This window comes from Callospermophilus lateralis, chromosome 2, assembly GCF_048772815.1.
Source record: "Callospermophilus lateralis isolate mCalLat2 chromosome 2, mCalLat2.hap1, whole genome shotgun sequence".
In the NCBI taxonomy this organism is placed as follows: Eukaryota; Metazoa; Chordata; class Mammalia; order Rodentia; family Sciuridae; genus Callospermophilus; species Callospermophilus lateralis.
In genome coordinates, this window is record NC_135306.1 from 10,309,480 (window position 1) to 10,331,851 (window position 22,372).

General features: G+C 40.1%; 1 protein-coding gene across 1 annotated transcript in view; it reads left to right on the plus strand.

Moving 5' to 3' along the window:
• Positions 1-22,372, plus strand: part of Psmb7 (proteasome 20S subunit beta 7) — a 54,865-nt gene that overhangs the window by 7,417 nt on the left and 25,076 nt on the right. The window contains exon 6 of the mRNA XM_076845499.2: positions 19,229-19,287. Coding sequence (XP_076701614.1) covers positions 19,229-19,287 — 59 coding nt within the window. The remainder of the gene's footprint in view (positions 1-19,228; positions 19,288-22,372) is intronic.

The window sequence follows — 22,372 nt, forward strand, 5'->3', positions numbered from 1 at the left end:
TTTGAGTGGAAGAGCCCTCTGGGCAGATGGAAAGGTAGACTTGAGGCCTCCCTTCTGAGCATGACTGGTATATGCAGAGAGTGGTTTTCTGTTTTTTAAAGCTGTGAGTGACTGTGGTCCCTCTTTACCATTTAGTGTCTGAGAAATCACGAGTGTTTGATTCCACCTTGAACCTTGATTCCCTCAGCTGTGAAATGTCAGTATTGCCTACATACCAGGTGCTTTTCACGACAAGGAGCTGTATATAGAACATCTGCTCCAGTGTCTGGCCTATAAATAGTAGTAAATTTTTTCAGATCAGCTTTTTATGTTTGTGTTTCAGCACTGCTAGATGAGAGAATTTTCTTTTAATGATCTCATTAAAAACAACAACAACAAACCAGTGATAAAATTATACTTAGAAGGATTAGGACTTTTCAGACTCTAACGTTTTTGTTAAATTATCTGAGTTAGATGGTATAAGTTCAAAAATTTGAATAGTCATGCAGCTGGTATTTTTCCAACCGCTTATGTTGTCTGGTTGTCCTGACTGTAGCTAGAAGTCTGCTGCCTTGAATATTGGAAATTGCCAATTTGAGACTTTGCTCTCCCGTTGTGTTATTTAGCTTCTTACAAGGTTTTCTACAACAGATGTTCCCTGTTTGTTGGAGAGAATGATTTACCCTCAGATACCATAGGGATGGAACTTTGTAATTATTTTAAAATGAAGATACTTAGAGTAATTTTAGAATTGCTTTATTCAAATGTAGTTTTTATTTCCATTAAAGTATTGCTTTTATGTCTCCCCGTCTAGGACTTTTAAGTGGTGGTAAAGATAGAATAACCTTTTCTATTAAATAAATAGTTTCATTATTTTTTATTTGAAAAATTTCAAACTTGGCGGAAAAATAGCATACACAGAAAAGTTGACAGCATATAATGAATCATTTACCCAGATTCATCAGTTGTTAACATTTTACCTTACATACACAACATCATCATTGTCGTTATCATTATCATCATCATTATTACCATTATTTTTTGTGTTTGGAATCACTTGAGAGTAAATAGCTCCCCACCTCTAAATCTTTCAAGGAGTTCTCTTTCATTACGTGGAAAAAATCATCAATTTCAGGAAATTTAACATTAGTACAAAGCAGTTTCATTTTTAAAATGGGAAAATTGAATTAGTTTCTTTTGTTTTTGAACTGTAATTTTTTGTAACACAAAGCTAAATTTAGGAAAAGTTGTTGACAGTGAGTAGTCGCACGGATGTGAGTCTGCTTATTTTACCTCTGAGACCTGCCTTTTGCTTTGTTCTCGTTGCAGTGTTTTTTTTTTTGTTTTTGTTTTTTAACCTCCCCAAGTGTGGTTTGACTTCAGAATGATGGGTGTACAGCTCTGGGTTTATGGAATATTTTCTTTTGGAAACAGTCTTTCCAGGCATGGTGGTGCCTATAATTCCAGCAGCCTGGGAGGCTGAGATAGGGGGATTGCAAGTTTGAGGTTATCCTGGGAAATTTAGTGATAGCCATTCTATTCTCAAAAGTAAAAAATATAGGGCTGGGATTGTGGTTCAGTGGTACAGTGCTCGCCTAGTGAGGGTGAGGCACTGGGTTTGATCTTCAGCACCACATAAAAATAAATAAATAAAAATAAAAGCATTGTGTCCACCTACAACTAAAAAAAATGTAAAAAATATAAAAAGGGCTAGGAGAATAGGGTGCCTGGGGGCAGAGTATGGAGATTGAACCCAGGTAAGCTATTCAGAAACAAAGAAAAAAAAATGGAGCAAAAAAGAAACAAAAATTTGCGTTTTGGGGCTGGGGCTGTGGCTCAGTGGTGGAGTGTTTGCCTAGCATGCCTAGCACGTGTGAGGCACTGAGTTTGCTCCTCAGCTCCACATAAAAATAAATAATAAAGGTTATAAAACAATTTAGAAAGCGTTTGCTTTATAATTCTAAACTGGATTGAGAAAGAAACAGCAGCAATGTCTGATTTAATATGCAATCACATTGTTTCTTTGAGATCTTGCGTGTTCATTCACTCATCTGTGTATTGAGTGCCTTCTTTGTAAAGGCACTGTAGCAGACGGCGATAAATGGAGGGCCTTTGCCTGCAAGATATTCATCATCTAATAGGAGATAGTGGTAGATGGCCAACTGGGATAGTAGATAAAAAGAACAAAGAGTGAGTGGGGCTGTGGGAGAAAGGGTCACTTCTAAACTATGGTCATTTAGGAAAAGCTTCACTTCCCTTGAGCTGAGTCTTAAAAAGGGATTAAGGCTGGGCGTGGTGACACACCCCTATAATCCCAGGGAGTTTTGGGGGCTGAGGCAGGAAAATTTTAAGTTTGAGACCAGCCTGGGCAACTTGATGAAACCCTGTCTTAAAAAATAAAAAGGGGGCTGGGGATGGTGGCTCAAGCGGTAGTGCACTTGCCTGGCATGCACGGGGCACTGGGTTCGATCCTCAGCATCACATAAAAATAAAATAAAGATGTTGTGTCCACCAAAAACTAAAAAGTAAATATTAAAAAATTCTCTCTCTCTCTCTCTCTAAAAAAAAAAAAAACAAATAAAAAAATAAATAGGGCCGGATATGTAGGTCAGTGGTAGAGCCCCCTTGGGTCCAAACTCTAGTTCTCCAAAAAAAAAAAAAAAACCTTTACTTTTATCAGGTGTTTATTTAACATCATTTGTGCTGGGCACTGGGAATGTGGTGGTCATCACAGTGCCACTTCAGCACCTGTAGCCTGGTGGGCAGATGGACATTAGATGAACACACCTTAATCTAAAAGAATGCACAGTGATAATTCCCCTAGAGAAGAATGATAGTCAAGAATAATAGGAAGGAGCTGGGCACAGTGGCACATGCCTGTAATCCCAGTAGCTCAGGAAGCTGAGACAGGAGGATCAGGAGTTCAAAGCCAGCCTCAGCAATTTAGTGAGGCCCTAAAGCATCTTAGGAAGACCCTATCTTTAAATAAAATATACAAAAGGACTGGGGATGTGGCTCAATGGTTAAGCGCCCCTGGGTTCAATCCCCAATACCAAAACAACAACAACAAAAGAATAATAGGAAGTAATATGTGGATGATGGATGTTTGGGAAGTCCTTTCTGAGCAAGTGACACTTTAACATTTTCTAATGAAAGTAGTTTATGAACATAACAAAACACTCAAGAGGGACAAAGAAATGTTTGTTTCATGTTGTTCCTCCAAAGTCATCAATGTTAGGGTTCTTATTTTTCCTGGGAAATGTTTTATGATACACCTTCACACAACCCTTTCTCTATGATCTATCATCTATCTGCATGCATATTTGTCCCTTATGGAGTACACAGTGTTTCTCCCTTACAGTTAATTTGTTTTGAAAAGGGTTTATAGCAGTGTGTTTAGATATATGTGTCATTTCTGTAATAGTGATCATATAGAATCACTCTCTGGCTATATCATGGTTACTGACCCATTCTTCTGGTAATGAATATTTTGATGCTTTGGTTTTCTTAGCTTTGCAACAAAGTGCCTTCATTTATTTGCACAAGTACATGCTTGATTTAGATAAATTTGTAGTTGTTTAATTTTTAGATTGGGATATGTTCATGTGCCAGTCAGAATTCTCTGTTATAAGCAGTAGAATCACCGGTGATTTAAGGAGAAGAATTTTTTTTTTTTTTTCCCCAAAGGCTAGCAGGTCCTGGTTCACAACAAAGCTGAGAGGGCAATAACTGGGTTTGGGGCTAAGAATAGTGTAAAAAAATCATGCTTCTGTATCAGCTTTGGCTGGTTGGGGCAGCTAGTACTGCACCTCAGTGGCCTCAGAGCCCGGGGTGTCTTCTGTTTTCCCTCTTGCTGCCAGAGGGCTCCTTACAGGAAAGGGTGGGTACTTCTGATTGGTCCAGTTCAGCCTCCCATTCTTGTGTGGGTGGAGTTCCCCAGACAGGAAGGAAATATAGTTGTTGGCCAGTCCCAAAGAGTGACAGATGATAAACTGTACAGTGCTTTATGCTTTTTTGAGAGCTGTTGCCAAATCTAAAAGATAACTAGTTTACTCTTCCACTGAGAGAACACAAGGATGCCTTTCTGTTGCCGCCTTATCAACAATGGATATTTTTGTCTCTGATAAAGTGAAACAATGGGAAGAAATAACATTTAAGCTAAGATCTGATGGATGAATAGGAATTAACTGCCCCACTCCTGCCCCTAAAGGAAAGGCTCTTTAGGCTCTGTATGATCTGTGTGACCAGGGAACAGATAGGCCAGGGTTTGCTGGAGGTAGATGGGGGAGGGTAATATACAGAGGGAAGCAGAAGCAGCAGTGGGGAAGGATGAAGAGGAGCTGTGCTGTGAGTGTAGAGCAGAAGTGAAACTGAATACAGGCCTTACATGGGCCTGGTGCTGTAAGCTGAGCTGTTTGATTTTGTTCTGGAGGTTTCCACCTAGAGTTTTCAAGCCAGGTAGTGGTAGGTTTAGATTTGCTTTTAGAGCAGTCTGATAGCTGTAGAGAGCATTGGCATGTGGGAGGCTAGGGGCAGGGAGCTACATCGTAGCCAGAGATGTTGAGGATGTGATGGGTCCAGAGGCCTTAGGGATGGCCCCTGTCATTACAGAGACTTCCAGAAACCGGCCAGCTCTTAGGCTGGATCCTGGGTTTGTGGCATTGATTTTCCGTTTTCTTCCTCAGTGCCAGTCCCCTGCTGTCTCTTGGCTGCAGTGTTGCTGTAACTTCTCCACCCGGGCCACTTCTCTTTCCAGTTGATCCTAAACCCCCCTTTCCTGTTGCATTTCCTCTTAAACCTCCATTGTACCTCCCTGAATAGCTACCAAGATGACTTTTGTCAGAAATGACTGCTGCCTGGAGTGTCTTCCCTGTCACCCAAAGTCTAGCCCCAAAGCCCTTCCCTCCTGGTCATTTAGGCTTGTGTTGCAAGTCCCGATTTGAGCACTCCAGCCTCTGCCAAACTCTTTTTTACCTAGCACTTGTCCCTCTTGCTCCTTTAACACTCAGCCATCTCTTCCTCCCAGAGTCCTGCAACTCAATGAATATTTGATGGTGAATTAATTTTTTCATTCTCTAAACTTATTTGTGCCAAAGAACATCTGAAATTCAGCTGCTATTCATTGTTTGTTCACAGCACCCCTAGAGTTGGTTTAAATTGACTTCTGTTTATGTGGCCTCAGGTTAGCTGTAAGAGACTAGAACAAAGCATTGTTTTCAAGACATGTCCTTTTTTGGTCGTTGTTGAAGCTTAGTATTATTTTAAATGTGAAACATATTTATGCAGTGTCTCTGTGCCAAAGTCTGCTGGGTGCTGTCACATTATTTTCAGTTAAAATTCCATGCAAGGGATTCTGTTATTGCTGTTTTATTGATGAGAAACCTAAAGCTTCGAGATACTTAGCAAATTAGCCAATATCATTCAGCCTATAGGTGGCAAAGCTGGTATTTGAACCCTTGTCTCTGTTAAGCAAGCCCTGGTTCAATGTAGCAACTATGATTTTATTTTATTTAGTAGTAAGTTTTGTTTCTGAATACTAAAAATATTAATCCAAATTCTCAATGGGCATTTTGTCCATATTTTCAGTTGCTCTATGTGTAGATTTTGTACTCTGCATGTTAAAAACCATATTTATTGGGCCGGGGTTGTGGCTCAGTGGGAGAGCACTTGCCTAGCTTGCGTCAGGCACTAAGTTCGATCCCTGGCACCACATAAAAATAAACAAATACAATAAAAGTTATTGTGTCCATCTACAACTTAAGAAAAACGCAAACAAAAAGGTTTGAAACAATTTTATAGTATCAAAGGAAATTTTAAAAATTATCCATGTTTGTGTGATCCCAAGATAAATGATTTCGATTTTTCTTTCTGATCCAAGTGCATTGTGAAAGGAGTCCATTATCAAGAATGTAAATACATTTTTGTACCTGCTCTGGGCTTTGTCTCTCTTGCCCTTTTAGCTGCTTCTAGCAATTGTTCCTTATGATAGTAGCTGTGCAGGGCTGCCTTTCTTCCTAATGTGGCTTTGATTTTTGTGTTATTTTGTCTTTTCCTTCCTCTTCCTCTTTCCCGCCCCTTCCTTTGTTTTTGAGGGCAGCTGGACATAGAGAACTCCAGAATTGCCAAAGTTTGATGGATTTTGCTTTAATTCATTTAATTTCATGAAGAACAGATAAAATAGGGCCCTCCTCAATTCTGTGCCTCCATGAGTTTGACTTGAATATTTCATCTGAATTCTCATGTTTTGTTAAATTAGGAGTTTTTTTGTTATGAGAAATAAAAGCAAAACTGAAAAACTTTGTAATTAACCTTTTTTTTTTTTTTTTTTTTACTTTTTGAGTGATTTGACAGGAAGAGCTGGAAGCTACAAATTATTCCTGAGACAAGGGTATCTAAATTTTATCTACCATGGGCTCATATTGGCGACTAGCCAGGTGCCTGAGGGCTGCCTTCATTTACATGATTCCTGGCTGCCCACCCTGTCTTGCTCATCTTCAACCTGCAGGCGCAGCTCTATCTGCATTGAGTGCTGGGTCCAGGAGCCCACTCTCTGAGGACTGGCCTTCCTGAGGGTTTCCTTGGGAGACAGATACATTGAACACATCATGGTGTGGCCCTGTCCTAAAGCCGTCTTTGTGGACAGAAGGGTGACCATAAGAATGGCAGCACTTATTTAGCTGTAGTACTGGCAGCTGTTGGGGGGATGGTACTTCACTGATTTAATCTTTGCCAAATAGAGATGTGGCTGCTCTCATCCTTGCTTGAGGAAACTGAGGCTCCTGGAGATTTCTTGCCAAGTTCATGCAGCAAGGGAGTGCATGAGTGGGAATGGGAACCCTAGGATTTCTTTCACTTCTCTTTAAGAGAATAATTCAGGAGACTGCGGTTGATCGATTGTGATTGTTGAAAGCTGGGAGAGAATGACGTTATTAAGAAAGGGAGAGGGGCTTTAGTCATATTTTTTAATAGACAAAATGTGAGTTCTTTTAATTCTCAGATTAATTAGCTTATTCTTTGAACTTGGCAGCTTTTCTTTATTAGGCAAACTGAAGTAGTGTCAGAAGAAGCTTGGGGACCATCTTTTGCTATTAGTTTGGCAGTGTTCCTTGTAGCAGCATTGGCAAGGTATATAAAATTTTTATTTTTGCCTGCTTATCCACATAGAGAATTAATATGAATAAAATTTCAAGCATGACATTCCTGGAAATGAGGCCCTTGGACAATTTAGGAATACTAACTTGAGGAATAAACATTGGTATGCACCATTAGGGAAGACTTGGGGTCACTGCCAGGGCCATCCAGGTAAAATTCTATCTCCAGATAAACTGGATATACAATTTCCTAATTACTAGAACGCACAAACCAAGTCCCAGCTTACAGGGCCCCTGAGCAGTTAAAAAGATGCGGGACAGAAGAGGAAATATACCAGCTGTCTCACGGCTTTGCCAAAAGAATCCTAGAATTAAGTTGGAACATCAATAAGGGGTTCGGACTTGCCGTTTTCCCTGCATTTTTACACTAAAGTGAGACCTTTGTGCAGATATTTTGATGTCTCCACATGATTTGATGTTGAAAGTTCTCCTGTGTTAGATAAAATTAGTACTCTCATGATGACACGTTTCTTCCATTTTCATTTTCATTTCTTAAATCAGATGTGAATTTAGCAGCAGCTGTATTTAGTTCATGGACCTTCATAAGAGCCTCCTCAGAGGACATGTGTGTGGACTTTATAGCTGTGGTGTTGCTGGTAATTCTTCATTCCACAGTAGGGCCTCATGTAATTGACTGCTGAAGAGGCCCTGGAAGCATGTGTTGCTGTGGGTATTGGAGTGTGTCTACCTGCCAAGGGCTGTGCGAGGGAGGAGCCGGGCCGGTTTAGGAAACCTCATTCCATTGGAAGCTTTGCTCAGACAGCCGTGACTGACTGCTCAGAGCTACCGGAGGTGTAACTTAGAACTCTACAAGAAGCCCTGGAGCTTGGAGCCTCAGATCTGCTTTTTTTTTTTCTTTCCTATAAATGTTTATTTTTTAGTTACAGGTGGACACAATGTATTTACTTTATGTGGTGCTGAGGATCAAACCCAGTGCCCCATGCATGCTAGGCGAGTGCTCCACCTCTGAGCCAAAAACCCACCCAGAGATCTGCTCTTTCTAAAATGAATTTGGTGCGGTTTGTGGTGGCCTTTGGTTGGTTTCTTGGGAAGGCCATAGGTTCTTGGGGTGCTGTGATGCCATGGCGTATGTGAACATACTGTGCAAATCACTGCACTTGATGTGCAAGTATTGGTCTTGGCATCGCTTTTTGAGGCACCTTGGCTCAGTTGAAAGAGCTGGTTTTTTGGAATCAATCTGGGTTCAGATCTTCAGTCCAAAATCACATTAGCTATGAGCCTTGATTTCTTGTCCTGTAAAATGGTAGTTAGAGGAACTGCCCAGGGGAAAGGTATGAGGATGTGTGAAATACTGTATAAGAAACATAGCACATGCTAGAAGTTTGGTGCATGGTGTTTTAATATTTTTTAGTGCCACCATATTCTCTGTGTGCAGTTCGATGTACAAATATTTCTCTGGTACTTTGTCTTGCTTTGATCAATATAAGTAAGGGGCATTTTAAAAGATTTAAAATGTACAATTCATAGGATTTTATATCTTAAAATTTATGCTGCTGTGGAGTGCCAGGAAGAAAACAACTGAGAACCAAAAGCCCATGAAAGTTTAATTATATCTCTTGCTTCTTGGTTGTTGCAAAGGTGGTACTAAGCCAATAGATGGTGCCGTTATGTTAGGAAATGAGAAAACATTTAACAAATTCATCATATCCTTACAGGGAAGGTATGTACTCAACATTGCCAGTTCTTAATCTGTTCTAATCAGAGTGGACTTTGTTTTTGGTTTGGTATTTAAAAAAAATTGAACATCTCTTATATATACATAAAATGGTAAAATATGGAATTAATGTGTAGTGCATTTCCCTCTTTTTTCCAGCTCAGATATTTTATCATGAAGTTTTATCTTTTCTGATTTGAATTCAGTCCTTATTTTGTCTACACTCAAATAAAAAAGCTCTTGCCAGGAGTGTTTTTCAGAAGAGTTAAATGAAATGCTCAGTTTTAAGATTGTTCTTTAGACCCCACTTTAGGGATAGTGTGGTAAACTAATTTTTCTTTACCTGCTTTTATCTCACAATTGGATCTGAACTGGCCTTGCTAAAGAAAAGCACCTTTCTACTTTGTGGTCTGGAACTTGCTTTCTTTTACTCTCTTATTGTCAGAATGAGTGGAAAGTCACTTCATGCAACAGCAGGCTTTTCCCTGGGTAGTGCTTAGAATGATGTTTTAGTCAGCTTTTTTTTTTTTTTTTTTTGCTGTGGTGACCCAAAGACCTGACAAAAACAATTTTAAAGGTGGAAAAGTTTATTTGTCTAATAGTTTCCGAGGTCTGAGTCTAAAGATGGCTGGCTCCATTGTTCTGGGCCCGAGGTGAGCAAAACATCATGGTGGAAGAGTGTAGTAGAGGAAAGCAGCTCAGTACATGGCCACCAGGAAGCAGAGATAAAGTACTGTGCTCACCAGGGGCAAAATATATACCCAAAGACATGCCCCCAATAACCTTCCTCCTTCAGCCACTTCTTGGCTATCTGTGGTTACCTCCCAGTTAATCTGTTCATCTGGATGAACGAACTAATTAGGTTAAGGCTCTTATAACCCAATCATTTCACCTCTGAACTTTCTTGCATTGTCTCACACTTGAGCTTTTGGGGGACAACTCATATCTGAACCATAAAAGATGGCTTTGCTATCATTCATAACTGGGTTCAGATTCTCACTTTGCCGTTATTGGCTGGGTGAGTTTGAGTGGATTCCTTCATCTCTCTGAACTTAGCTTTTTCCCATTTCTGAAAAGGAGATAATACCATCTAGTCTACTGACTAACAAAAAAAAAAGTCTCTGCCTCCCTACTTTTTTTCAGTAAGTAGGATTTCCTTTTGTTTGCATATAAGGTCTGTGGGCAAGATATTCCTTAATTTAAGATTAAAACTAGGTATGCTTTATCAATGATTAAAATCTCTGATCCTTCTCTTCTTGAAGATCCTGAGAGACATAAAACTTGGAAAAGGCCTGCAGAGTAGACTGACCTACAATTTGGGAAGTTGTTTTGAAAAGCAAGCTAGAGTATGGGATGCCTTGCACTTTTGCTGCACGAGGGTGCAGGGTCTGCCCTGTGCCACAGCATGCTCAGTGGGAGCTCCTGTTACTGTGGGCCTGCCACTGTGGGAGACAGAGGAGGCACATCTGTAAGCCATTTTTTTTCATCCTCCACGTTAGCCCATAAACATAGGGTTAAGTGGTGCTCTGTTTTAAGGGAGCATTTTCTCCCCATACCTGTGGCATTTCAGTTAAATGCATTAATAAAATAAAACTTTCACATTTTAGGCCTGAATGCCTCTGATTATTAGTCTTGTCTTAGGAGTGCTTATAAACTATCAGGTCCATGAGATATTGCAATTACAATTATAAAAAAAATTCCTGTTCCCTTCAAGTAGTGTTTTAAATTATTTACTTAGAAATTTAACTTCTCTTTGACTATATTACATTGCATTTAGAATAGGAACTGTACTTTTTGAGAAATTCTTTTGGAGTGAAAAATGTTGGATGATTTTAAAATGTATTTAAGCGTATGAAATGGGAAAGAAATTTTTTAAAGTCATTGGGAATAAAAGGTAGACTCTGACATTGAAGTACATTTGCTGATGAAAAGGAAGCATTCTTTCCCCTCACGAGGGTTTAAATGTAATACTCAGTGCTTACTCAGGAGTGAAAACATCAAATTAAACTGTTTATGCTGACAAAGGACAAATCTGGATTTCAGCAAGCGATGCAAGATTGTCTGATTGCTTGGTTTGCCGCATACTCAGAAGCTTTTGGCCAAGGCTTATAATGAAATACATGCATACAATTAAACCATTTAGTCTGTGGCTCCATTTTACTGAGCCTTGAGAGGTGCTCCCCACTGCTCTCTAGTGGCTGAACACTGTCCCCTGGCACCAATGTTGTTTTATATTTATAAATCAGCTCTTCACATGTTGGCATTGTTGGTCCTCGGAGCAAGCACTAGTATCAGGAGATGAGGCCTTGTAGCAGGAATGGAGTGAAAAATGACCCCCATCCATGGGTCTGTGGAAAGCACCAAATTTTCCCCAGGAAGAGTGGCCAGTTGCCTAACAATGAGCAAGTGTGACTAAGTGCTCTGTCAGGGAGAGCTGACACTGATGGATTAGAAGTTCTGCGGGTGACTCCTTTATCGCTGCATATATCTTCCACCTTGGCAGGCCATGGTGGCAAACAGGTCCTTGGGTGCTTAAAATGGACTGCTCCTTAACAGAAGGAGCAGCCTTTATTTCCTGTAAAGTTCTGGTTAAATTGATTTGGGGAAAAGCAGTGGGAATCCATATCCTGCTGCTTCCTCTCGGAACTTTGTGACTTTGAGAGAAGAAATTTTGAAGACCTCTGTTGCCATTAAAGCTGCCAGCCTGGGGACTCGTCGAGAACAAGTGTATAAAATTGCTGCTGGAGGATGGGGAGCTTGTTTTAAAGTCATTACAATAACTAGCTTTTATTGAGCTCTTACTATGTCCTTGGCATTCTGCTTTGCTTGTTTCATCTTGTTCATTCCTCACAGCCGCCCCTTTAGGAAGATGCACATGCTCGTCATCTCTTTTGTGTTGGGGAGGGAAACCAGGGCATCAGGGCACTACACTGCACGGTTTTGGATCACTTTGTGCTTGAAGGGATGTTGCCTCCTGGTGCAGCGTAGCCGACTTGTGCTTGGAGTCCCTGCCCAGGGAAGCAGGCAGGGAGCATCAGAGTTGTGCCCTCCTATGCAAATGTGTGATCCCAGATCCTGCACCCTACTAGGCCCAGGGGAAGTCACTTCTGAATTGTGGCCCATCTGTATTGTCCTAGACAAATTAGTTGAAAGTAGCTGAGCATCAGTTTCCTTTTCTATACAATAGGGCAGTACCCTAACACTTGAATTTAGGTCAGAGACCCTTCAGAGTTTTCCTCTTCCCTAGTCTGAGAGTGAGCATAGATCTTATTTAAAAATGCAAATTTCTACCTTCCAGTTTTCAGATCCTTGTTTAAAGAGTTTGATTAGGCATCAGGTTTTAGGAAGTAACTTCAGTCTTTTAGTATTTCTTTAGCATGACTAATAACAGATGATGGAATTGCTAAATTTGATTTAGCATTTCAAGGAACTCTGATATGTAAAAATAACATTAAGTAAATACAAAAAACACTGGCCAGTTCAGATTTGCCCTGACTTGAATTGTTCTTTCAGGAAAAAGTTAGGTTCGAATTGAACTACAAGTTGAGCACCCAAATCTGAAATGTTTCCTAATCTGAATCTGGGTGCCAGCATGACTCCACAAGTGGAAATTTCCTCAGTTGACACCCTGTGACAGATCTCATCAAAACTCAGGCACACTAAAAATATTGTATAAGATTACAGTCAGGCTATGTGTCTCGAATGTATGTGAAATAAATGAATTTTTTGTTTAGAACTGGGTTCCATCCTTTGGATTATTTAATTATGAATAGGCAAATATTCCAAAATCCAAAACAATTCTGGCCTCATCATTCTTGCATGAAGGATACCTAGTGTGTACTAATGCTGATAAGATCAAAAGCATCTTCTGAGGCTTTGAATAAAAGAGAGTAATTTTGTTGTTGTTTTTTTTTTCCAGTGTGGCTATTTTAATATACAGTACTCTTAGAACAAGTACTGAGTGGCATTGCTAATCAGTGAATGGTGTGTATTTAATCATTTAGATCATTTAACTAAAATTTCAGTCTTGCTTGAACTTCTAAGCAAAACCACACAAATTAACTATATCCAGATGTGTGTTGATCATTCTTCTGAAATCTGAACAAAAAGAAAGCTTGAAGGGATGCTTTTTTTTGGGGTGGGAAGCTAAGAAAAGATAGCTGCTTCCAGGCTTACTTGCTAATCTTGACTTAAAGCATTTGGCTTTGCTATTTAAGAGCAAACATGGTAGAATGGAAAGAATATCACACACTCTAAATTCAGATAGATCTGGCTATGAAATCCCAGCTTTGCTAACCATGTGATGTGGGTAGGTTCCTTACCTGAGCTTCAGTCTTCCCTGTTGTAAAGTGGGGCTGCTGCCACCTGCCATTTTCTGAAGAGCAAGCAGAACTGGTAGGTGGAAGTGTGCTTTGAAATGCTCAGCACCGTGCGTGTCTGTTGCAGCTAGCTGCACTGACTGTACTGTTCGGCACTGTTTGCCAGAGTGCCACACTGGATAATTGGGGTCTAGCTCTTTGCCAATATGTGCACAGGTCTTTATTACTAAGGTGACTTTTTTTTTTTTTTTTTTTTTAAGTTGTAGATGGGCATAATGCCTTTATTTATTTATTTTTATGTGATGCTGAGCTACAACCAAGACAGCCCAAGGAAGCTCTCCTAAGACCTCTGGTCTTAAGAGGCATGATGTATTTATTTGTATTGATTGATTGCTGTCCTACTTTGGGACCGTTGACTCATGCATGGATTGACCTTCAGGCCCCGTATAGAAATTTCAGGAATAAGTTGCTGCTATTAAAGATGTGACAAGTAGCAAGGTGTTGGTATTTCGGGATTCCCCCCACCCCCCCAATCATTTAACACTGTTGGGTTGTCTCCCAGTTTATACCTTAAAAAACTGCAAGTATACATGCTCTTTGAAGGGAACACACACACACAACCCCCCCCCCCCACATATATACAAGCAACAATATGAAAGTAGCAACACTCAGAAATGAGCATATTTTGATTTTTTCTTCCAGGTTTGCATCTTATGTATTACATAAGCATACCTGTTAATATTGCATTGGAACATATTTTCTACCACTAGATACTATATCATGCATATCTTTCCATTGTCTACACCCCCAAACCTTTGTTATGTTTAATGATTTGTGTATGTAGTTTATTGTTAAAACTTTATATTTATCTCTAGGTTGGCTTTTTTTTTTTTTTTTTTGTGTGTGTGTGTGTGTGTGTGTTTGCTAATCTATAAACAAACATATACGTGACTGGGTACTTGTCCGTTTATGTTTTTGGAATAACTGCCCAGCAGTAGCATTGCCAGCTTGATGGGTGTGTATAGCTTGTTAAATTCCAGTTGATATTTCTCAGTTCCTGAGAGGAAAGTTCTATGCATTTGTGTTTTAGTGTGCCCATTTTATTACACCTTTGTCAGCACTGACTTAATCTTTGCTAATTTAAAAAGCAAAAGATGGTATTTTATTTCAATTTATATTTGTTTGATTACTAATGAACTATATTTCTAAATATGATTTTTGTAAACGGTTGTCTTTTTTCTTTTGGAATATTGATGTTATATATCTGCAAGCTCTTTTTAGTTATTAATATTCTGTGTGTTGCACATATTTTCTGAGAGCTTATATTTTACTTACAGGAATTAGTGATTTGTTTTTAAGCCAATGAACTGTGATTCATAAGACCAGATATTACATTTTAAAAGCTTGACTAGAGATATGGCCCTTGAGGCTTGACTGCTTGGGCCCCTTCTCCTGTAGGTCAACAGATGGGGGTGAACATCATGTCAAAGGTCTGTGGGTGAGTCAGGCCCTGGGAGTCAGCAATGGAGCAGTCTCTTTCTGGGCCTCCACAGGGTGTCAGTTGTAGGAAGAGTCTTTTAATGAGCACCTGGCTGGAGCAGCTGAGGTCAGGCAGTGCCTGTCTGAGTGGTTGCTGCAGATCAGGGCATGCAGAGAATGGCTTCTTGGCCCTGCTGGTGCTGGAGGATTGAGTTGCGTATTCCCCTGTTCTGATCTTCCCATAGCCTGGCTCCTGAGTGGGTTGGGAGTTAGGAGTGGTTGAGCAGGGTGCGCGGTTGCATGGTGAACTTGGAAAACAGTGTGGGTAGAGGAGGCAAGGTGTGGAGTGACTAGTAGGTAGCCATCACAGTACATGGTGGTCTTTCTGAATGCTGGTTACTGAATTGCAGCTTGTTTTTCTGTTTTAAGAAGCTTTGTTCTGGAAGCACCACTGGCTATTTGGTAACTGTGGATGGGCTGAAAAAGGCAGATATGTGGAGGTTGCCAAGGAACAGCTATACACAGACTCCTGATGAGAGTGGGAGCTTCACTAGTAGGACCACAGAACTCTTAAGAAGGGCAGCCCATTCCTGTGATAGTGTAGTGGTTTGGATCAGACTGGGACGTAGAATAAATAGCACATGGTTTTGTGGCTTTAAATCCTTTTATCCCTTTTGAAAATTGAACCTGCTTTACATATACCTTTGTCTCTTACCCAGTCAGGTATGATAAATTAGGCAGTATGTGTTCTTTTATATGTATCAAGGCATTTACAGCTCTCATCACTCCTCAGGGCCAGCTCAGAATGCCCGCTCCTTCATTTGGCTAGTGGGTATGGGGGGTCAGCTGTGCCAGGACGGACAGTTGCAAGGATGAGAGGGATGAACACCTGTGGGGCAGAGTGGTGATGAAGGAAGGCTTCTGGGAGGAAGCGATGTCTCAGCTGGGGTTTGAAGGGTGACTGGGAGTTCCATGCACTGTTATGGGAGCAAAGGGACTCCACACACCAAGGCATGTAGGCTTAGAACATCATAGGCATTTAGGAAATGAGTGTCCTGTGGCATTGGTGAGCATCAAGTGTGTGTGCGTTGGAGGCAGGAGTGGGTTAAGAAAAGCAAGATCTGATCACGGAAGATAGTGGGAATGCTCTCCTCAACTGTGTTATTGCATACAGAACTTTCTCTTTTTTAAAAAAAAAATTTAATACCTTTATTTCACTTATTTATTTTTATGTGGTGCTGAGGATCGAACCCAGGGTCTCGCACATTCGAGGCCAGCGCTCTACCGCTGAGCCACAACCCCAGCCCCCACATACAGAACTTTCTGTTTGAGAGAGTGACATAGAGACAGGAATCCTTCCTCTATGCTTGTTAGTCCTGTAGCCCTTGACAAGACTGTTATCACTTCAGTGGGCTGCTAGGGGGATGACTGAATGACAAATACATCGTGTGATGTGGCATGTGCCTCACTTAGGGCCCTAGTTGTTTCCCTCTCGGCTGCCTTCCCCTCTCTCCCGGGTGTGCATTCTGGAGTAATGGCATCCGGCTTCAGATCCTGGCAATGAAATAACGGATGACTTGGTATTATGAATAGTTTTTGGGGAAAATGGAATGTAATATTTTAATGTTTTGTAGGTTGCATGTCTGTTGATTGATTGTATTTGCTCTGGATATTGGACCAATATCTAGGAAATGTGAATAAAATTATTAGAGAATTCTGGTCCCATTGAGTTTGCTGTTTCCTCCTCTTCATTGCTCCTTTCCCCTTGCCTTCTGTACTGCATTGTCTTGGAATTACCTGAGCACTTGCATCTCATTCTCGCACTGCTTTGGGCATCACGGTGTTTGTGAGTTCCCAGCCCAGTTTTCTCCACAACAGATGCACTTAGTTTCCCAGATGCCTGTTGACAGTGGCGGCCATCGCCTAGTACTTCTGTGTACTTCTAAAAAGGGGGCGCCAGAGTCCTCCTTTCCTAAAAAGCTAGGCACAGGAGCTCATTTGTAAGTGATTTAGAGATTATCTTGAATGTCCAGTATTCCTTTCTTTTCAGGTTTTTTTTTTGGAAGGGGTTCACTTTTAGGAAGTTTCTGCTTTCCTGAAAATTTCTCAATACTGTGTGTGTGTGTTTGGGGGTCAAGATGTAAACAGGGGAAGCCAGAATGCATTGTAGCAATAACCTGGTGTCCTTCCTGTGTTCACCTGCTCTGTCAACTGTTAAAACTTGTCTTTGATACTGTGGAGTGGCTCCCTACACTGGGTAGACCTGCTTTGTTCCAAGAGTCTGGGGACTTCAGTATGTCATTTCCACTTCGAGAAGTTTTGTCTGAGGTGTTGTTTCTAAGCAGGATAAAAATGTTTCTGACAAAGGACAAATTATTCTGTTGAGATGGAAATATTTTTTCTTTTCTTTATGAATGAAACTGAGCAAAGAAATATTTATACCTAGGAAAAAGAACAGAATTAGGGTTTTTATTGTGGAAGTGCCAAAAGAAAGGAGAAAATCTAGCCAGTTAAGTGTTAAGGAAAAATGTCTTTAGATGAGCTTGTTTTTCTCCTTTGCAGTAATTTCTTATAATTCTCCACAAAGTTGTTAGCAGATACCTGGCTTTGGATTTCTGGGCTCTGGTTCCTTCACCCTTTGGGCTCTGGTTCCTTCACCCTTTGGCCTCTGGGATAATCTTGGGCCTCCTAGGAAAAGGCAAGCCTGCTGTTGGCTACTGTGCAGGAATGAATATTTTGTATCTAAAAGTATTTTTTTCTCTTCTGAGATTTCCTTATTCTCAGTTTTCTTGTTCTTCCTGACAACTATTCTTTGCTTTGTTTTATTTTATTTTATTTTTTGAACTAGTGAGACTGAGACAGATTCTCATCTGTGCTTTAAAGCAGAAACTTAGGTTACTTTTTCCTCTCCCTCTAAATCTCAGAGTGACTGGTGACTTACCAAACATTGGTAGGATTTGATGCCAGTTCTTCATTTTCAAGGACATATTTACTTTGAAATTCACTGGTTAGGTTCGGGTACATTTTCTCTGTATATGTTCTGGTTCTGTGTTTAATTTTTTTTCCCCTTTCCAAAGGGCTTCTAATGTCTCTTTAGATTAGAAGACCACTTTAGGTTTTTTTTTTTTTTCTTAAGGAGAAAAAGATTTTGAGAGGGAAGAATGGAGTTTGCCTTTTGTACCCAAAGCCTAAATGAATAGTCATTGCTTGTAATGCTGGCCTCCGCTTGCCGCTTCCTACGGCTCGAGACGTGATGTATCCAGTGCCGGGGAGGTAATGATCCTCAACCGCAGCAATATTCCATAACAGGAGTATCTGTCATATTCATCGGGATTACCATGTTCATTGATTTGTGTCTGTAAATCTGCTGTTTCTACCCTTTAAATTTGATCTATAATTGGACCTCCTTAAATGGTTCAGATAAGGTAGTCTGTATTTTCTCAATGCAGTGTTGCTGTCAGCTTCTCCTTTTTCATTATACATTCAGCAGACTTGATAAAATCAGCAGGACACCTCATTTGAAACTGTTTAATCGCTGCCTCTTTCCTTTGCTAAACCATTGAGGTGGTCAAGCGATGTACACAAATCATTTTAAATAGAAAATATGGTTTTCTCTGTGACCCAGCTAAATAGATAGTGTTATGCAAAACAAGTTAAAAAGTAATAAATGCCAAAAAAATCTTCTAATTGGAGTAAAAAATTGTGGGCAACTCCATCCTCTCTCCAAAAGTAGAGTATTCTGAAATATTGCTGGGACCCGGTACAGACAAGATGATGATTTTCTAAAGATTCTCTGGTTTCTGAACAAAGCAAGTTTACATTTTCAAATAGTGCCGAGCTGCCTTTTGCATTCGTTCAAAGGGAATCCGTACTTATTTGAAATGCCTTTACATCCTACTTTGGTAGGGATAAATTTGCTATCTGTTAATATCTATGCAGTGTAACCTTTCAGCCATTTGCTATTGTAATAGTAAATTTTTGTTTCTTTGTCTGTCATTTTGTCTACTCAGCTGTTACTCTTCAAAGTACAAACTAAAAATAATAGCTCCAAATAAATGCCACATAATAAAGTGTTTTACAGTTGTAGCTGGAATAACCTGGTGGCTGCAGCTTGCAGTCCTATTACCATTGCTGGTGCGGTAGTTTCTTCCCTGCATGTCAAGGTGACTCTACCAGGGCCAGCTCATTAAAACAATGTATTCTTTCTAACTGCCTTGGTATTTAGCACTGTACCCAGCAGCCCGCCGGGCCACAATATGGAGCACAGCTTCAGAGCATAGGATATCTGAAATTGTGTGGCATTCACTTTTTGAAGAAATAACAAATTCTCCATAACCTCATTTTCATGCTTCAGCATTTTATTGTGAATAATTTACAATTAAATCCATCAGTAGTAGAAGTAGGCCCAGTTGCAGATTTATCCAAGTTAGTGGTAAGTGTGACTCCAGGTGTTTTGAAGAGCACTCTTTTTGACCCTTTCGATGTGGCCCTATAGGATTGATATTTACACTGTATTTGAATGTGATACTGGGCCTGTTTTGCTTTTTTTGCTGTCCTGAGGTAAACTTGATATGGAGCAGCTGGGAGTTGGCAAAGTACACTAAAAATGTATCTTTTTCTTACAGGTTCTGGCTCCTTGGCAGCAATGGCTGTGTTTGAAGATAAGTTTAGGCCAGATATGGAGGTATGTAAGTCCCTGCAGTTTTATTCTTTCAAATATTTTTCTGGTTGTGTAAATTTTTCAATTTACAAATTGATTGTCAGTTCCTCCAGAGCTTGTATAACCCTGTTGTTAGTTACAGTGCTCTTTGGCATGGATGGAAGGAATATTTGCTGAGGAGACTGGCTACTCAGGAAGGCATCTTTTTGTAGCAGCCCTGTCATGCTGTCCCTTGGACTTAGGAGCCAGCACTGTTGAGCAGTTTGCTCTGGGCTTCGGGCTGTTTAGAACTCTTCTTGGCTGTAGATGCAGCTGCAGTGTGGCGTGTTTTCTTGTATACTAAGATTTCTGTGTCATGATAGCTCAAAGTGACAGATTTTTCTGTTCTTTCTAAGAATAGAGCAACTATGTACATCTTTACATGTCATGCAGACCTGACCTGAAAATGGGCCATTTTCAAAATCCCTATAGATTGTTCAGCATCTGGCAGAAGAAATGAGACAAGGTCATGTGTGTGCTGAGTCTTCTCAGGGTATAGTGGCTCTAGTGTCTAAAATATATTTATGAGATTCTTTTACTATGTTTTCTTTGGTGGTGGGGAAGGAGGTATCTGTGAATGATATTCTATATAAGTGTGCTTTAATGATAGATGTGCCTCATCATTAAGCACCCCCCCGCCCCATGGAAAATAGGTCCTCCAATAACAAATCCACAGATCTTCCATTGCCTCTTTCAGAGGAGGGTTCAGTCTGGTTGGATGCTCAAGGTACCACATTGTACTACATTATTTCTCTACTGTGTATCATCTGTGCCACTAAACCAGCATGTAGGCACTTAAGTCCTGGCAGCAGCCTTCATCCTCTGCTTTTGGTTTTGGGATGGTTAATTTTTTGTTAGTAAAAATAGGCAGTTTATGAGTGGTTTACCCCATTTCTTAATATATTCGTTTCTGTTACTTATGACTTCACAGTATTTTGTTTGGGAACCAAAGAATTTGCTGAAATTACTCTTTGATAGTGCTTTATGCCTAGTCATCTTGGCGAAGATCACATATTAAGGATATTTTGTTCTTTCACCATCTCATTATCATTGGCGCTCTGAAGCTCTTTCTGCCTTTGGGTGTGGCTCAAGCCAGAGAAAGCAGGTAGTAGATGATGACCAGCCAGGGCAGGGAGTTTCTACCAGAAATCACTATGCCCTTGGTACATGAGGACTGCACAAGTACAACACTCAGTCAGTGGGCTGGATGTCTGTCCTTTCCTAGACATCTGTAGGAAATTAAACATAGAAACTGAGAGCAATACTGTCTTGCTACAATTAATAGTAAACAGGGTCGGGTATAAAACTATAAATAAAATTAGTTTCATTTCTCAGTGTTAAAATTTATTCCCATATCAGCATTATTTTCCATTTGGGATTCTTAAATATGTGAAGAAAAGTAATACATATCAGAGGTCACTTGGGGGAAAAAAATGTTTCCCAAGCTTCTGACTAAAGGTGAGGAGTTTAAATGTCAAGCCCTTCTTTAAACCACACTGATTAATCTTTTTAAATTCTCTTGAAAATTTTGTCTGTTTCCAGTAGATTGGGACTTCCATATGTTAAAGAAAAATAAGAATTGCAGGAGAAGTTGAAAATATGAGGTATATTAAAAGATACTTAACTCTGCTAAAGTAATTGTACACTAGTTAGAGTTTTGGTTTGAAATGGTCCAAATACCATGAGTTTAATATTAATGTGATTTGGGGGAGGAAATGGACATGTCAGCATCCTCTCAGTGGAACTTCCAATGTTTCTTAAAGTAATTATATCTGTAACTCAACACTTAATGTTCTGTACTACCTATGAGACCTTGAAACCTGATGAATCAGTTCCCATTTCAGATTGATTATGTAAATTTACAGTTTCTGTTGTTGTAGTATGAGGCACATTGAAAATCAGTGAAGGTCACTATCAAGCGTGAGGTAGTACCTGCTTCTCCCATTTAAAAGGAGACAAAAGGCAAAGGAGAGTATAACAACTGTCAGTTGGGGACACTTTAAAGATATTTAAATTCATGTTAACAGGGACCCCCCACCCCCACCCCCCGCAGGGGAAAGCCAGGCTAACATTGCTGGCCAGACTGCTCTCTCATGGTGAGTGTGAGGTGAGGCTGTGTCAGTGGAAAGCTGAGGCTGCTAGTGAAGTTGGGAGGACATTGTGCCAGGGACTTCTTTGTTGTGAAAGAGAGCATGACTGTAGTGTCATTTCTGCAGCATTTGCATAGAACACATAGAAAGAAGATGGGTTGGTTTTAAATTTCTAAACCTTTTGTTTTCCTTCTTTGGGTTACAGGAAGCCTCATAACTTTTCTTTTTTGCCTAAATAGAGACTGTAGGGTGGGGTGACCCTTTTAGCTTGTGAAAGGACTCTAGATATGTCACAATCAGAAGGAAACCCAGGAGAGCATGCTGCTCCCTCTCATATCCCTCTTGGTTTGCTGGGACAGCAGCTCTGCCAGGCAGAGAATGGTATTAACAGAGGCTACTTTTGGACTGTTGTAATTTTACATTGTTTGTCCAACACTAAATTTTAGGGCCAGACTAAGCCAAGAAACTTTTATTGTTTAAAACAAATAATAAGAGGAAGCCCAAAGTCTTTTTTTTTTTTTTTTAAATCTGCAAACCTATGTATTGGATAGTGCTGGGCTGGGACTAGCAGATCTATGGAATGAGAATGACTGTGGTATTTATGGAGTGAAGATTCTACCTTGCTCAAAAGCCTTTAGTGTTTCCTCATTGTCTGTAGCTGCTCTGTTCAATATGGTAGCCACTCTCTGCATATGGCTATTTAGTACTTGAAATTTGACTGGTCAGTTGGAGGAAGGTCTGTAGGTAGAAAAACACCACAAGATCTCCGAAATTTAGCATAAACACTTTTTAGTATCTCAATAATTTTTATATTGGGCTTGGGTGTAGCGCAATTAGGAGAGAGCTTGCCTAGCATGGATTTGAGCCTCAGCACCACACACAAAATTTATATTCATCACATGTTGAAGTGATCAGTTAAATAAAAACATGAATAAAGCTAATTCAATTTTTTTTTTTTTTAGTTGTAGATGGACACAATA